This window comes from Aulostomus chinensis, chromosome 6 (genome assembly GCF_037954235.1).
Source record: "Aulostomus chinensis isolate RoL2024-O1b breed Wild chromosome 6, RoL_Achi_v1.0, whole genome shotgun sequence".
NCBI classification, from domain to species: domain Eukaryota; kingdom Metazoa; phylum Chordata; class Actinopteri; order Syngnathiformes; family Aulostomidae; genus Aulostomus; species Aulostomus chinensis.
Window position 1 is genome coordinate 13414822 of NC_141325.1, and position 18818 is coordinate 13433639.

Sequence of the window (18818 nt, forward strand, 5' to 3'; positions counted from 1 at the left end):
TTGTAGGGCTGTAATCTCCCAGTCGACTGGTTGATTTATTAGTCGATACGTTCTGGCTCGACCAAAATTCTGATTGGTCGATTTTTTTGCCACGTTAATTTCATCAGGAGGAAAGTACCCAAAGCACCCCTGTTTCACAGATAATAATCTATCTTTGAACACCACCCTTGTTTTTGAAATTTTGGATTAGCCCGACCTGCTAGAGACAGACAGACTGAAGAGTACTGGGCCAACGTCTGGTGGTTTGATGAATGTATATTTAATTTTGACAGTTTCATTTAAAGTCAGTCCTCGTCCACCATGTCAAAGACATCGGCAGCGTGGCAGCATTTCATGAAAATAGAGAATGGACAAAAAGTCGAATGCAAAGTTTGCAAACAACAGTTTGCATATCACAGCTCCACGACAAACACGACGACGTATCACCTAGAAACGGTAAGCTAACTTGCCCACCTTAGGTTGCCCCGTCAGTTTTGAGTATATGAACATATCAATAATTGATATTTCAATGTTTAGCCTAATAATTGTTTTGTTGTAGTTGTAAAAATTCTTACCGTGGACTTGCCTTTTGTGTTTAAGAGTAAAGTTTTAAGTTAAAAGTCTATTTGTGTCTCAGCTGCGATGCTGAGCTCCTCTGTTCAGTCTGGCTCTGTGAGCAGGACAAATGACAGTGTCGGTCAATTATTATAACGTGACAAAAACAATTGTCTAAATATTCCTCAACAGGTTTTGTGCTGATAGTTGACACAGTATATCTTTCATATATAAAATCAGTCGATTTTTAGTCGAAATTTGAGGGCTTCAGTCGACCAAGAATTTCTTTGGTTGATTACAGCCCTATGGCTTAGCAATGATTTTTATGCGCTCTGTCAAAAGCTGAGGACTTCTATCATACATTTTTCTTCCTGTTTACATGTTTTTAATGACATTTTCAAGAAATACATAGACTACTATAGGGCACTCAGAGAGTATATCTCCACCAAGGTGAGCTCAGCCAACCTCAGTGAAAAAAAACAAACAAACAAAAAAAACATCTGTTTTGTTAAATAGCTCGGACCAAAAAGGTGTTCTTCCTTAGCTCAGCCTGCAGCGCTCCACCAAATTTGATGAAAATCAGCTCATTTTTTTGCACGCTAACAGAAAAACAATACTGAAGACATGACCTCCTTTGTGAGTCAATATAATCTCAACGCTTCTCTTATCACTCAGGAAGGCAAATCATGCAAAAAGAAGCGCAAACAAATGAGGTACTAAGGGGAATCACGAGGAGCTAACTCCACCAGGACTCAAATCAATCTTATATTTTGTATTGGTTATTGAATTAGATTTGAAATCTTTTTAACATGGTGTCTGTTCTTCCTGACTTCACCTCTCCTTTAGGTTGGATTTTCAGTACAGGACATTGCACACACAACTACGATCAGCTGGCAACAACAGTCCTTGTTTGTTATCTGTAGTCACACACCATTTTTTTTTTTTTGGTTGATTGCAGCCCTTGAATATTGTATTGCATATTTACCAATCGAGCCCTCTAAATCCCACACACTGGTCCTTTAAAACCTAAAACCAATTTACAAAATATTGATTGAATGTAATAAAGTGTTCTGAGATGTTGTTGCATTTCATTTTTTGCCCTTTTGTCCTCTGTATTTGTCAGATTTATAAGAAGTAATGGAGTCCATGAAGCATGGACCCCAAAATAGAGTGTAAAATCTGAATTTACACAATGTTCAAATTCAACCACATCACTCAAGTCAAAACAATCTGAGGTACGACATGTTCTCATTTAGAAGCGCATTAATAGGGAATTGTCAGATACCTTTCTATATGTCACCTAATTTCCAGAGTATTGCAGGCAGAGCAAGGTATTGGAAAGCATAGTGACAGAGACTGTGTGGTCTGTCTCAATACAATGACACTACATGAATACAACACGCGCTGTACTTGCAGTCTAAATCCTACATTCTTTACTGCAGGTAGAACACTAAAGAATGAGAGCAATGAGTAGTGATTATTTGGACCACTTCTTCATCAGCTGTCAGCACGTGGCATAAATGCAGACTGTGAAATGGCCTGTCTAGACTTGACGTCATGTCACTGTCCAGACGTGTACACACACACACACACACACACACACACACACACACACACACACACACACACACACACACACACACACACACAGCATCCTCCCTGTGTCCCCAAAGGAGCCCTACCCACCTAATCCCAATACCTGGCACCAACTGAGTAACAAATGTTTGCCCAGACTTGAAATTGCCAGACATACAATTCCAAATGTCACCCAAATAAAAAGCCTTAATTACACTTGATTCAAGTGCAAAGATGGTTTGTTTTACAGTGTGTATCCAGTTTTGCTGCCGTTTTGCTACCACATGATAAAATAACTATCTGTTCATGTTTGCCATCTTAGAATGAACAAGTTCCATGCAGCTATATCCCTGCTCAAATGTATAAATTAGAGTTTTAGAGACACACTGACTGATCAGCTTGTGAGAAGAATCGGACCGCTGTGATTTTAATCAGCTCTTGTTCTCAGTACATTCTGTTCAAGACAGCACGATGGGCAATGTCATGCACACAGCAACAGCAAGTGTAGTGGTGCACTCAAACACATCTTCAGCATGGAAATGCTTCACCAAGGGTGTGGGTCTTTGAGGCAACATTTCTTGAAAAGAATCACTCAAGTGATTCAAACGATTGCATCTGTTAATTTACAGAATGAGAGCATAATAATGTGACATGTAAGTAACGTGGCCTTATCGAACAGGTTTTACGCTTTGATAAATAGTGATTTTTCAATAGGAAACTACTGAATGCGTGATTATTTGACCTACATATCACTCTAGCTACATGCAGACATGAAACCAGATTACTGGGAGCAGTAAGGCTCAGGTGTAAACATTAGAAAAAATGTCTTTTACTTACACTCTAACAAACGGATCATTATTGAACTTCTTTTTTAGTTACCAGATTCAATTGGTATTCACACAGTGTAGTTCAATATTCCGATCAAATAAAAGCCTTTAACAAATCATGACAAACTGCATGCACTTCCTCTTTTTTGCGCTGCATACATAAAGATTGATGTGATTTTTTTAATCTGTGAACGTTTGCTTCCAGTTTGTCACATCTCCTGTTTAGGCCCATAGCTATAAATTGGACAGAAATGTTTAGCTTCGATATTTTCCAACCCAACCCTTATCACTCCCACACTACGAGTGACAGAAATACTGTCGGTATATGTTGACAACACATTTCAAGAATTACCCTAAATATTAGTTTTACATCATAGACAAGGAGAAAAATCCAACTGTTGACAGAAAAAAACTTTTTTCTTCCAATATAGCGCATATAAAACACATTAAATCTAATTACTGCCAATACCAAATTATTACCAGTTATCAAATTATTGTGTGCATGGAAACAAACTTATAATAACACTCTGCAATTGTAAAAATTCTATTTACACTTAACTGCCACATTTTGAAGTTCTCTCATAAGTGAAGTGCACTAATAAACTGTGATGCTGCAGCCTGAAGTGTTTATTTTCCATTGTTCACTGTGCATTTGACTGACAGCACTCGGGAAGAAAATGAGACCACACAGTTTTCCTTCAAGTGTGCACATTACAATCGGTCTGCTGTTCAGCTGTGGAAACCAAACTGACCTATTTACTTCAGCTTCAGATGGACTTTAGTTTTAATCACTTTGTTCTTTCATCCAGCGACTATTATGTCAAAAGAAATGCTTCCACTGTTTGAATTCTTATTACACATGAAGTACGTCCACATGACCGAAAAATTGAGTTTATTTAGGAATTATATTTTGCTGTATCAACTAAAAGGAAGCAAGTTGCTTCTTTTACTGATGTTTGCGGGGACATCGGTGTACTGCAAATATCTGACATGACTTGCTAGGTGACTAAGACACATCAAAGGACAATACAGATGAGTGGTGTCAGGAAACAACAGTGAGGTCATGTGCTTTATCAAGGCCAGACAATGTGATCAAATCAAAATACAAGGGGAGCTTCAGAGAGAAAGGGTTGATTGAAGCCAGCAAAAAGACAGCACAAATAAATGCAAAATCTGGAAAGAATGGTCGAAGAAAAGATAAAGAGGAAATCAAAAAAGAAAACAGTCTGAAACTTGAAAGAGAACTTTATGAAAAGAAGACAGCAGGAGCCGAAATGGTGCATGCATGAGTGAAACAAACCTATAGCTCAGTCTGAATAATTACAGGCATCATACATCAGGTTTGCACATAAGCTGCTTTGTGTCTCTGGTTTAAAAGACAGCTTGAGCTTATGACAATCCGGGCCAATGCACTCAAAGCAGAGAGAGTTAAAAATGCATTAACAGGCTTAGCAACAATGCAAGTTATAGTTGTTAGTCTGACTTACATAGAGTTCTTGACCAAGTGTCTTTATATTACTTCAATGAAGCAGAAAATATATATTGATTTTAAGTACGGTGTACACGGAAGTGACTGAATCGTTTTTTTCATAAATTCCCTATTCTAAAAACGAAAGGTTCTGGTGCAAAACGACAGCGTCATCAACTCAGATATGAATACCTTCTGGTATAGTCAGTGAATATCATAGCCAAAATGTCCTTTTTCATTTATGTTTACAGTTTACAAACTGATGTAACTTACGATTGGAAACTAAAGCGATAGTGGAAACACAACATCTATGACTGTACTGGAACAGTTCTGGGCCCCTGTTGAGTTGAGTTGGCTTATCAGGAGCTGGGTAAAACCAGTGCAGGAGTTTCCAGAACACTCATGGTTTCTTAATATAAACCGCAAAATGTTGATCTGATCAAGCTAGTTGTACAGCTACTAACTGTTTCCATCCATCCATTGTCTTCCGCTTATTCCTGTTAAGGGTCGCGGGGGGGGCTGGAGCCTATGCCAGCGGCTACGGGCGAGAGGCAGGGTTCACCCTGGACAGGTCACCAGTCCATCGCAGGGCCAACACATAGAGACAGACAACCATTCACACTCTCAGTCACACCTACAGTCAATTTAGAGTATCAATCAGCCTCGTCCCCTCTTGATGTCTTTGGACTGTGGGAGGAAGCTGGAGTACCAGAGAGAACCCACGCAGGCACAGGGAGCACATGGAGACTCCACACAGAAAGATCCTGTGCCAGGACTCGAACCCGGAACCTTATTGCTGTGAGGCGACAGTGCTAACCACTGCTCCACCGTGCAGCCCCTACTAACTGTTTATACATGATCAAAACAGAGGTCACATGTACCCTGAATGTCAAAAGTGAGCTAAGAGGCAAAAGTAGAACTGGAACTCAGATACGTGTGTGTAGCGTTCCACTTTCACACTGGAGAAAGGGTAGCGCCAAAATCGTGCGAATCTAGACAACACAGATAGGAAGGGTTCCAGATGGAGCTGCAAGGCTCCACTCTTGAGCTTGTGAGATAAGGATGGTGTCACCAGGCTAGCGAGATTGCATTTCAGCCAATATTTTGAATCTCTTTTGGTCTCTAAATGACATAACTGGACGACAGCCCACCCAAATATGATTGTTCAATTCTACTCTGACTACAAGTATTACATTTAAACGCTGATATCAGTTCACGGAGGATGGAAAACTATAAACTCATCAGTTAAAATTATTGATATGACATGGTTGAAAGTTTAACTGTGGTCCTGACTTGGACATGACTCAAATCCCGACAGAGAAGACTCATCACTCTCCAGACAGCAGACAAACTAGACCAATAACCGCATTAAATTTTGGCCAGCCAGCCCGTCACTCTCAAAATGAATGTTAATTAGCCAGGGCTGATATGACCTGCTGCTGGCAAAAGCAACAGTTGATGCAGGTTAAAAATGAGAATCTGCTTGCTCAATGTTTTCTACACTACTTCTCTTTGCCAATAAGCAGGAATGGAGTAGGGGTTTAGCATAACGATGTGTTTTACCAACCACTTCACACTGTAAGAGAGCTACACTAGGATGAAGTGTACAGGACTTAGTAGACTACATTTACTGGGGGAAAACTAGAATCTGGGATCGGTTTGCCACTACTGATCTGTTAAAATATGCCAGACTCTGGCTTGATGCATATTTGAGGATCAACTCAGGACATCTCTATTTCTATGGGTTAACATCCTGCGACAATTTGATGACAGAGACCTGGCTCCTGAGCCAACTCTAAGTGCCATTTTACGTTCCCTGCTCTTTGCAGTATGCAAGATTTCTCAGTGTGCCAAAAGTTTTTACCATAAAACAAGCTTGTTTCCCCATGTGCCTTCTTTCTCTTGAACTTAGAACTACTAGGTGAGATATAAACTTTAAAAGTGTCATCCAAGCACCTCTGACAGAGTAATAATCATTTAGTCAGAAATCAAGCAGCCACTGTTACAACTTATAAGCATTTGGCTGGTGGCTGGAGCTCATTTCCCATCTTGCCCACAGATGAAATGTGTTGAGCAATAATCAGGTTTAGGCTTTTTTTCAGACCAAATCCTGTGCTGCAGCAACAACTCTCATTCATTTGAATGGTTATAGTGTGTTCTATTTGTAGCACCTCACCCCTGAAAAGTTACACAAGAGTCAGTTTTCAGATAAATGCAATCAGACATCATGCTGCAGCGACCAGTCACATAAGATGTAGATCAGAGCTGCCATTTAATTTCAATAAATGTGCACATGCATGCCTGTGAATGTGTGTGTTGAGACTAGTTACGTTAAAGCCACCAGCTGACTTGAATGTGTGCAGCGTGTTTGTAGGGTCACATGACTACCCAGCGTGAAGACCACAGAGTGACAAACCTGAGCGGAAGCAATGACGAACAAGTGGATATTGAAGGTGTTGGTAACAAAAAAGAAAAAGGTTGTTTTCTGATGACACTTAATATGACGACGAAACTGTATCAACACCTAAGACAGCAAAAGTATGAACATGCAGGTGAAAGCCAAGGCAGTGCAGAGAAAAAGACAAATGAAAGCCCCCAAAGCCCGATAAGACAATAAGCACAATTAAAGATATGTTTAGAAGAAGAAAACAGACTTTACTTTCCTATAATTATTCTGAAAGCAGAACTGTACAAATTTTGACTGTATGTTTTATACTGCTTAATATTTACATGTTGTGAGTAGGGAAATAGACATTTCAAATCTATCAATATTCTCAGCATTTTCGCTGACAAGCAAGAAGACACATGAAACCATTTAGTTATTGTTTTACAATCTTAATATTATCCAGTTTAACAGCAAAATTTTACCAAAGTGTGCAGAACTAATGAAACTGCACTGCGAGTTCAGATTTCTGGTTCTACGCGCTACAGTGCAGTAGAGTGCACACAAACAATCCATGCAGTGGCACGCATACCTGAATTTGACTTAAACAGCTTTCCTCGCTCATGGAGACAGCAAGGACAGGTAGGAACCTTTATTAGAAAAAGATGAAGGCTTGAGCCTCTGTGTGGAAGGATCTCATGTGGTGTAACTGCTGTATCAAAATGAGCAAATAAACACAAATATCTATTATTTTTTTCAGCATTTGTATTATTGATTCCAGACCTCCTGTTCTTCGCTTTATATTTCCTACTGTAAGGGAAAATACCTCAGTGAGCCTTCTGGTGGAAGTGGAAGGAAATACTACAGAGGTGTTTTCCTTCTTCAAGTCTCCCAATTCACCTCTTGCCTTGGTCAAGGCTGAGTGAGCAGAACAAGCCACAAATGTATTGTGTAAAACGGGTTTTTTAGGGTCAGAAATACTGACGTCAGTGCCTCACATCTTCTATAATCTATCTGCATCATTGATGGAATACAAAACAACATGAAACTAAAGTAGGCATGTTTGCTTGCTTTAAAACCATAGGGAAAGGGTGAACATGATACAGGGAGGAAAGTGTTGAGTAATTTACAAATGGTGCACAAAATGTCTGCGTTAATCAGAAAAAGATCTGAAGTCTCTTTATGTAAACGACCAGAACATTACACAATATCATCAGGTCTCTAGACTCGATATTTACGTCATATACATTTGGAACCAGAACAGTACACTTCCACTCAGCCAAACTCAAGTGTTGCATGTCAACATTTCACCTCTGACACAGCTCTGAATCCCATTCTGCACCCCAAATAAAAAAAAGTAGTCGGTAGTCGGTCAAAGCGTAAAAAACGTGCTTGTTTTTACCCTGTACAACTCATCCATAACGGATGGCACCATAAATCGCTCAAATTCTTTTGCTCTCTGTATTTACAAGAAAAGGAGCAGGGGAGTAAGGGTCCAAGCAGGGGGGCAAACAGAAAAAGAGAACAGATTTCAGCCTATACTAACTTCTCTAAATCAAACGTGTCATCCGTGGGACCAGTGTTTTTCCAACCACAATAATGTCCCACCAGACTGGCTTTGACCCAATCCAGAAAAACCTCTTTTGAAAACCCCCTAATGCGCTCTGTCCAAATTTGGAAGTAGCACTTTCGTTGGTGGTCCCCCAGTGCCTCTTTGTGTGTGTGTGTGTGTGTGTGTGTGTGTGTGTGTGTGTGTGTGTGTATGTGTGTGTGTGTGTGTGTGTGTGTGTGTGTGTGTGTGTGTGTGTGTGTGTGTGTGTGTGTGCGTGATCTTTTCAGGAGGCTAGGTTGGGTGAGCCTTACAAATATGCTCTGCACCTGTCAAGTACCTATAGTGTGTGGAAAACAACATAAATTATTCTAACTTTCAACAAAACAATACATTTTCTAGCTTGTGGGAGAGGTAGAGCATGGATATATTTCCCTACTTTACCACTCCCTTTAAGGACTGGAGGCCTCCCGTTGCATTTGTTTACGTGTCCCCACCTCAAGATCCCTCATCTGTGCTTTTTAAACGGCTTCCACGAGTGCTGTGCATTTCCAGGAATAACAGTGCGCAGATTGTACAGCCACTTCAAACAACATTAACAGGTCTGACGTCTGCACACAAATTTCACTCGGTGACCGAAATGCGTGGTGCTATCGGAGGTGAAAGCAAGTGTTTCTGCATCCTTTGCTTACAGTTTTATGTAAGCAGTTAACCTTGATAGATGAGATGAAATGACATACGAGGACAGGTTTTGTTATGAAAAAGGAAAAACAAACTGACGTGGCAAACCTACACATTTGGGTTATTTAGACTTTGGAGGATACATAATAAACACTCCCACCTGTACTCGTGTTGAACATTTAACAAGAAATAAAAAATCTTGTTGCATGCATTTGACCGAGCCATTTAAGTGTTTTTCATTAAAGAGAATCAGAAAAATCAGGACAGGAAATGAGTCATGTTAGTGATTATGATGATGAGTCCGGACACCTGGAGTTAATCTGCTATAAAGATTAAATTGGGATTATTAATAGCTGAAATAAGTGCTTACGCTCCATGTTTTTTTCCTTAGAAATCATAATAATAAAAGATTAACATTAATTCATTGACACTTTGATACAGTTTTTTTTCCCCCTTGAACTGCTTCTGCAGTTTTGCAGTGTAAAACTACATTCAGAAATCCAGTGAATCTATTGTGGGACTTTAGTAGAACCACCATCTAAACTCCGTGTTGAGCCAGAGGACAAAGCCATTGCTATATTTTCCTATTTACCATAAAACAGATTTTTGATTGTGGATCTTCAAATTAAAATCTGCAAGCTTTACAATAAAGCAGGGCTTAATTTCCTTACCTCCGAGTTCTTTTACATTCAAGATGGCATTAGGAAAAGGCACTGCTTTGATGCTGAAACCTGAGGAGAAAAAAATAAGTCTGTCATTTTAATGACATTTTATGTGTGTTTGTGTGTGACGGCACATGTTAAGCGTGATGACAGTGTACTTATAGGAATGTCAGCTGGATTGTGTTTGAATAGTGACAAAATGACAAGAAAACCTGTGTAACCTTGGAGTCCACTTAAACAGTTAGTTTCCTTATTTAGCATACCTTTTCCGAACCGCCAGCTGGTGAACACCAAGAGGAATGATGACATATTTGTTTTGTAAAAACAAAAGAGGAGAACACGTTGTGTGGTCCGAGAAAGCAAAACAGAAAAACAAGAAAACGTAAACAGAACAGTGTTTTGTTCTATGATGCAGTTACAGTTAATGTGTAAAATGTTACCACATATTATGTGGTTTGTATCTGCGGTTGCATACGGTGGGAAGTAGAAAAGAGATCCAGTGAAGGAAGAGAGATGAAATGTTGTTCAAATTATGCTAAATTGTCTTGGTGGGCATTTTTTCTTGGTAACATTCACAAACAGGAGGAGAGATGATGGGAGAAACAACTGCCTATGCCTTTCTAAACAAGTGACTTAAGTGCTATGTGGTTTCTCTGCACATTACAACATCATGAAGGAGGACGTGTGTGGGGGTGGGGGCGCAGGAGACTTCCCCTTCATTGTACTTCATGATCTTCCCTGAACAGTAGATGTTGGCAGATGGACAAACAGCTGACAGCTAAATTAATTTAAGCAACTCAATTAAATAATTTCAGCGATGTTCACTAAAATAGTTTTCCGTTAAGTGGGCGATCTACATATTTGATCTGTCAAGGCCTAATGGCAGGCGCAGACTGGTGCTCACTACCTTTATCTGCATCATGCCACCGGGACACACACGGAGGTTGCGTAGCAGCACCTGAGAGAATGACTCTTGTTTTTTTTCATGCCTCTGCTGGTCTAAGTGCACAATGACTAAATCTAAAATGGGACTGCAACAGCTCAATGCTGACTGCTGACAAAGCCAGGGGAGGGAAGAGGAATGTCGGTGTCCTTGAGGGATTGTATTGCGTATATGGAAAGCAGAGAGTTGACTACCAGGAGACTGATGTACTAACCCTAAAGCCTCCTCTTCTGGACATACTTAACACCAGTCTCCCACTAGACTAGAAGAGAGAAACGGAGTATTGGCTGGTGAGATACAGCAGAGCGTTTCTGGCACGGCCACTGGACTGACATACTGAAGACATGTTTTCCCCCTATTTGACATCTGTAATACCTGGATAGTATTATTTATCTGTGATTCTAAGCATGAGAGCATTTCAGAAGCTTGGAAAACTTGCAAGGAACACAAGGGAGTACATGTATAACTGTGGAAGGTGAGTGCTTCGATTAAGATACATACATCTTCACTCAGGAAAATGCCCCGTTTCCCACAGGTCCATGGGTTACGTGCACATACCTGTGGTGGGAACAATTCCGTCACTGCCCTCACTACAGAGGCGTGAGAGCAGGCTGGTCTTTCCAGCACCTGTCAGGCCAATGCACACCACATCATACTCTGGTCTTGGCGGTGGGGGTCCTTTACAGCACAGTGCCCGGAAACACTGAAAATAAAGCAAGCAAAACAATGAATGCACTGGAAAACAGTTAAAATCTATCTGGGGGAATGGGGTGGTGATTAAAATTCAACATTTGGAATTACAGCAAGTCCTGGAATAAACACTCAAGTCTGTCCAACTCTGCAGAAAGACTCTCGTGGGCCCTCCAGCTGTCGTCATATGATGGAGCAGGAAAAGCCACTACATCTTAAAAACCTGGTCCGTGGAACACTTGTCAGCTGATGTAAGAGAACCAAAACTGTTCCTTCAGTAAGCACTAAAAGGGAATGAGCAATGACAAAGAACAAAACCACAATATGTTTTTACTTGTATGATTTAATGTAATCATGTCACATAGAGTAAAGGTCTACAAAAAAAGGAAAAAAAAAAAAGTTAAATGCATGCATCTAACTAAGCACTGGCACAAATTGTTTTTGTCTGGTGCAGTTGGTGTGTGGACCCTGTCTGATTGGGCCCTTATGGCAGCCAGAGGCAGACCTGACACTCAATGAATCACAGCCTGGGACTGAAGGCCTGCTGTGAGACATTAAGGGGCAAATGCAGTGTGAACCGTGAATGAGATCTTTTTTACTTGTGTGTAGAGATCAGTATCCAAAACTAAAGAAAGATCTTTTTTATTAGCAAGACAGGAACCAGTCTGGACAAGGCATGGGTAGACACACACTCTCGACTCTTCCATCTCCTAGATCACATTTCAGGTGGAAGAAGATCAAAACTAGATTGCTTACTTCTCTTGTCAGGGGACGACCCCGTTCAAGACACTGCGACTCTGTTCAATCAAAGGCTGACAGGAGGGAAAACAAGTGTACATGAGCACATCTGCACACACATTCTCCAGGTGCGTTTGGGCATGTCATTAAAAAAACAACACAAAAAACAAAGACATTAACAAATTAGACGACAAACAAAAATGTGCATCAACTTCCTCACGATTTTGGGAAGTGTTTAAGATTAAGTTACGGTCAAAAACCTGAGCTGCATCTCACTTGTGATGAGAATCATGGAGCCCTATGAACAAGCATTTTTCTTCAACTGGAACCCATCGATTTCAAAAAAGCAATATTTGTCTCTCATAGCGAAGAGGAACGGGAGAGCAGACGAGAGCGCTGCAGAAGACTTGTAGCCTCGAGTCTTCCGTAGACCCCCAGACATCAGTGACCACCAGGGTCAGTTTTCAGTGCCGTGCTAAAACAGAGCTGCTGTTTGATGGAGATGTGGGGAATCTGCTTCAACAGAACCAGACGTCGGCTGAGCAACCCGACCCCCCGACTCCTCCGTGAACCCACCAGTCTGCTCAAACAGGAAACATTCTCCTCTTCCAGAAAGATCAGAAACACACACGTGTCAGAAGGGAGAACACATGTAAAAACTTGGTTTGATGAGGTCATTCTATTCTTTTTCTTGCTCTCTTCTCTCCTTGGCTGCCTCTACCCCCCACCTAACTCCCCTTGAGGCTACATGTAAAGATTTCTGTCGAGGGCGAGATCTACCCTCCAGCTGTCAATCCAAAGTGGGAGCATACGATTGAGCTGAAGCATGAAGGTGCCGTGATTTGGGTGATTATGGAATAATATATAAAAGCCTGTCATGACATCCTACATGACAAATAATGTTCCCGCCAAACAGCTAGAGAGAGCAGGCAGACTCCTACCACCATGTACAGTGCAGATTTCACAGCAGATACTAAAGGAGCATCCAAGGCCTGACCCTGGGGTCTCCATGCACACAGGGTCACTGTGAGAGAGGGAAATGGTACCTCCCACCTCTGGCCCTCCTTGACAGCACAAGATTGACGAGGGGAGCTTGGTCAAAAGACTCACAGGAGAAAAATAAATATGTCCGAAGGCCTTTACTTACCTCATGAGATGCCCCTCCCCTGTCAACTACACTCTCAATGATCTGAGAGTCCGTGTGCTGTGTCACTGAGTCAGAGCTCAAATGAGACTGTCCCATGATGACGACCTCCATAAATCTCGGAGGCATTCAGGCGAACAGCTGCGATTAAAACTGGAGATGTAATTCAACATTCAAAGTTAACAGTTGCCTAAATGCCGTTTGAGTGTTTCACAGTATGTTCATACGACGTGGGAGTGAATGAGTAGGCTTGGGTCAATCAGATCTTATATTAAAGAGATAATATGGTAAAATAACTTACTAAATGAGCGAACTGCTCAATCCTATCTTTTTGCAGTCACCTCTGTACTTTATGTTTTCTCAACAAAACTTTGTTTGTGCTCCAAAAAGAATAGATAAAATTCATTCCTCCTCACCGTCTGCGCATCTGGGGAGGGGCATTAGACCACAACATGCTTCCTCCATTACACATGACAAGAGATCCCTGATGGTGGGAAGTCTTCGCATAGCATGTAAGAGGATAATTCCCCCTCGTTCCCCTTGCCCTGGGAATAGGAGTCCTGACCAACCAGAGGAGGCGCTAGTACAGTGACTCGTTTAACCCAGTTGGAAGTAACACAGTGACTCAAACTAGGCACCCCTGTGTTGTGGGTTTCTGGATATTACACATTCAGAAAACATGTAGCTGCACAATATGACCAAAGGAATGACCGTCCAACCCTCTTGACAAATGCTTGTGGAATGGATGGGGATCAGGTTTTTGTATCAGGCTGGTATTAAACTACTATCAGCCCACCTGAGATTTAAAAAGGCTTTCTTGAGGAAAACATAAACCCTTGTAACCCATTGTCAAAATATTCACCATAAAAAGTCTGCCATAGATTCTATTTGTCAGCTTTCTCTAACAGGATTGGCCATATTTTAAGTGTGCTTCCCTGATAGATCTGTCGAGACATTACCTCATTGTTGTCAAGAAAGCTGATTAGCTAGGCTTTATGTAAATGAGAAACACTGTTGGATATAAATATCACAGCCAGGCTGTATTTTTCAGATGAAAAGTCTCTTTAGAAGAAGCACGACAAAATGAAGGAAGAAACTCCCCCCCCCCCCCAGCCACCAAGTTGAAAAAGACGTTAAGACATTTAATGGGTGACATAACTGAGGCCCCTCTGGCAGCAGACCAGAGCTTGAGCACACAGAAGCAGAAGAAGCTGAGAATGCTACTGCAGGTCTACCATTGGCTTGTATCAAGGTCATTGCAGTCCTTTAATTCGACATCAAACTTAATAATAATTTTAACCTTGTGTAAAGGATGGGGGTCCAATTCTCAAGTGTGAAAAGGACAATGGTTCTCCAGGTTTTTTACTCAAACAAATGTTCAGTCGTACTACACGCTGTAGTTAGCCAAACCAATACCAACACAGAGGCTGACCTCAAATGACCATTTGTTGATGTGCACACTGTTAGAGGATGTCATATCCATGGATATTTGGGCAGTACAGAAGTGGAAAATGCTCAAGGCACAGGGATTAGCCATTAGTTGGAGTTGAAAAATATTGGCGTAAACTAATCTGCCAATGAGTCATAACCCATAGTGTTGCAAATGTACCTGATGTGGTTGGACATAATCGGAGCCAGGCTCTTTTTAGAAAACCACTTTGTATTTTTAGAGGTAATAAATGTGGGTTAGAGGGAAGCCGCTACCGCCGCAGCAGACTAGTTCATATTTCACTCTCATACTCCACGAGCTACCGTTGAGACACTACAGGACATGAAAATGGTCAGGGGCATGACAGCATGGTCCAAATAGAGGCACACCAGCAAGCTTCCATTTTCTATTTACTGGTTTTCTCCTGGTTTCAGTTGTGGAAAGAACAGCTAAACACTGGGGTCATCAAATGATACATGTGGCTATAACCGTTCCTGCTGGCCATTTTAAATTCACCTTTCCATTCAACAATGACATTCTGCATTAGCATTGCCAAAGTGATCATAAATGACACTGGGAAAAATTAGCATGTATTGTATTGTCATCTTCCTTACTATTATTATTATTATTATTATTATCATCTCTACAACTGATGGCCTATTTTTGGTTAGGGTTTTTTTTTTATTTCATTGACTGTTACCGCAGGATTACAAACAAAAAGTACTGATCTTCACCCCACATTCACATGAGTGAGAGGAGCATAGACCTTTGACATTTGCAGGCAGATCAGGGACTTTCATTCCTTTTTTTTTCTTAACCGATAACTGAAAATTGTGCAATTGGAGGATTTGGGGAATTTTCATTAATTTCTCATTAAATATCATGTGGGGGGAAAAAACTGGGCCTGTTTTAGATATAAATCCAGGCAGGCATACATGATGATTCAGATGAAGATCGACTCAAATGAATATTGCATCTAGTTGGATGGAAGTAATAGGCAGACAGGCAGTAAGAAGGTGTTACAGTGACATCATAGAGAAATGTTTCCAGATGAACAAGCTCTCGCATTTGATCAAACAGTTCAGACATAAAATAATTGCAGAGTGGAGTAAGCCAATAGAAAAGCCTTTGGCGCTGTGGAAAAAAAAAGTCATAAGGTCAAAAAATGTCCCTAGTGATGTTATTTTGAAAAGTCCAATATCTTTATGAAGAACATGTATCCACACGCAAATGACCCAACAGGCAAGGAAGCCATAGATATTGGAGATGTTCAGTGGGTTAAAAAACTTACATCAGATCATATTTTTCACACTTCAAATTCACTTCCTGCAAAACTGCCTTATTAGATTAGGGTTCATCGGGGTTAAGGGTCTCATGATGTCTTCAGGGGTCTTAGAATTAGCCCAAATTTAAGAGTACATCGTAATCTGCTAACTTTTAGCCCAAGAAAATTGGCTGCAGTAATTATTCTTATTTTTCACAATAGCACAGACACATTCGGTACACAACCCCTGAAGTACAGACCAATATAGTTGTGTCCTTGCTCCAAATGTCTGTGGCATGGGCGGATTTCCTATTGAAAGATAGATTTCACTGACGCACTCTTAAGTGTTTGCACTCAGCCCCGCAATGGTGCTAATGTGTGTAATAACACCTGTTAAAACTCCTGTATCACATGTACCTCTCATCTTTTCCAATAACTAGGTACACCAAAAAAGCAAACCATGACTTCCTGCTTGGCTGCCAATTTACACATGCTGGGTATCTTGATTTCCAGTGGAGCAAGCTAGCAAAGGACAGAGGAGGAGGTGGAGGAGGAGGAGGAGAAAAGGGAAAGGACATCCGAGACACTGGCCTCTGGGAATCACAGCCACCAAAGACAGACAGAGACACAGTCAGACACAGGACACGGACTGGCAAGCAGGCCGTTTTTATTTTTCCAGACCAAGTGTCGGGACAACACTTGTGCGCAGGGCTCACTCCTGACCTTTGGAAATGACAGTCCTTTATATGGGTGTCCTGACGGAGGAGTGGCGCTAACAGATTAGTGTGTGCACAGTCATAACACAGGCCTGCAAAACTGGGGGAAAGCACAGGGTGGGAGCAAAAAGGGGGATGAAGGAGAACGGTCAGTCAGGGATGGAAGGAAGGGTAGAGGGGAATTGGGGGCAGGGGGGGTGGAGGGGTGTGCAGGCAAAGGGGGGATGGAAGGGGCACATTCATTCATCCTCATTCATCTTCTCCCCCCTTCAGTTGTTGTTGTTATTTGCCGCTTTGAAGCTGGATGGGGGGTGCACGGTGGGACACAGTGTGGTTCAGTACAGTGAGGGAAGAGGGTGTGGGGGGCACACTGCATGCCATTCTCATTAAGGGGTGAGAGAGACATGCTAGACACATAAGGCTGCTCACTGGACTCTTCCCATGCTTAGCTGCTACCGCGCCAACCACAGACAGCTTCAAGCCCGGGTCTCCACCACGCCTCACCAAACCACCCACCAACATTTAATCCGCTTCATAACATGATATATATTTCAGACCAAGACAGCTGGTTGGTTATGTCCTCCTGATGTTTCAATGAAAAAAAAAAATCCACCCCCACTATTTGCAGTTCATGGCAGCAAATTATCCTTCCTTAGGGTTCAGACAAGACAATACTGGAGGCACAATGCTTGTCGCTACAGGCATGAGTGACCTGTTTTTTGAAACTTTACTTGCAAGATAAAACAAACAAACCGTGGATTTGGCAGCAAGTGCTGCAAGACGCTCTTGACTGTAGCCGCAAGTGATGAAACACAAGATTTACTGCACTTCAAAAATGATGGCCAACTAAGGACACTAAACAGGTGCCAGTCATTACCACCGCATCAGAAATAGATCCCTGTACAAACACAGACACCTACACACATGCACACATACACTACAGAACCTTTGGGGATGCATGTCACTCCCATTCCATGCCTTGATGATGCACATCCAGTTGTGTGGAATGATGCAGTGAATGTTGAAAATGTCCACTGTTTACTTCAGTAGCTTAGAACACGATACCTCACAGACCTACTGGACTGAAATGACAGACATACAGCGATAATAAGATGACCCTGTCTGCACCAGTTCAATATCCCGTCTGGTGAAGTAGACCGTGTCTTACTTAAGTTGACAAAACAACCCACAACCTATTATGCCTGTGTGTCTGTGTGTATACGGGGAGGCCCTGTTTTAAAGCTGATTTTCTTGTCACCGTTTTGCAGGCACATCATCCCCTTATTCTGAAGCAGCATCCTCTCTCTCTCTCTCTCTCTCTCTCTCTCTCTCTCTCTCTCTCTCTCTATCACCCCGCTACCCAATTCATTCACCCCACTTCTGTCTGTCTGGCCTTCATTTCAGAGCCTGAACACTATTGCCCTGACGTTAAGGTGTCTGGACAAGGAAACGAGAACACACACATGCACACACACTTTGTAAGCCATAGAGTGAAGTAAGAGCGCCCCCCAGCTTTCTGCTGGAAAACACTGTACAGTAATAAGAGCATTGCATTGCATTGCAGTAACTCAGTTAATTGAATTTGCATCCTGTAAGAATAATTTAGATTTTTTTTAAAAGGGACCTGGTTAAAAAAAACAAAATTAACTCTAAAACAGTATCAACTGCATATATCCACTATATTATATGAAAATTACATGTGTACTAATTTTTAAAACTGAGACGTTAAATCATATGCAAACACATTTTGTCTTACCCATTCACTGGATTTATAACAAGACAAAGCAAGAATACCAATCTTAAATGGGATGTTCTGATAATAGTAGCAACTCAATTAACTTTAAGTTCCATAATTGGAAGCCAAAATAGTAATTGCCCAACTTGTAACATATATTTCACTATTGAGCAAGTTATTATACAAAAAAAAGAGGGATATGAAGACTGTGAGAAAAACAAAATACTGGTTTATTATGAGAATGTTACATTGCAGTGAATAATACAGAACCAATATCTGAATCAGAATCCAAATACAGAACAGAAGATCAGTACAGTACCAGAAAGTAAAGTTGCAGGGTGGAGAATCATCTGACTTAATGAGATGATGTAACCAAATGACTGTCTGGAGAGTGAAGTCCACTTTTAGGCATGACAGAAACTACAGTTGGGACAAGAAGGGACTGTGGCACAAGATTTTTTTTTTTTTTTTTTTAAACAA

At 41.3% G+C, this 18818-nt stretch overlaps 1 protein-coding gene across 5 annotated transcripts in view; it reads right to left on the reverse strand.

Annotated features, from left to right (window-relative positions):
• The window catches only part of arl15a (ADP-ribosylation factor-like 15a), a 110022-nt gene that overhangs the window by 60561 nt on the left and 30643 nt on the right, over positions 1-18818 (reverse strand). For all 5 annotated transcript variants that reach the window (XR_015116519.1, XM_086206624.1, XM_086206626.1 and 2 more), the window contains exons 2-3: positions 11181-11325; positions 9689-9748 (exon numbers count right to left, since the gene is read on the reverse strand). Coding sequence is in view for 4 of the 5 variants with exons in the window: in XM_086206624.1 (XP_086062750.1) it covers positions 9689-9748; positions 11181-11325 (205 nt within the window). In the remaining variant the exon portion in view is untranslated. The remainder of the gene's footprint in view (positions 1-9688; positions 9749-11180; positions 11326-18818) is intronic.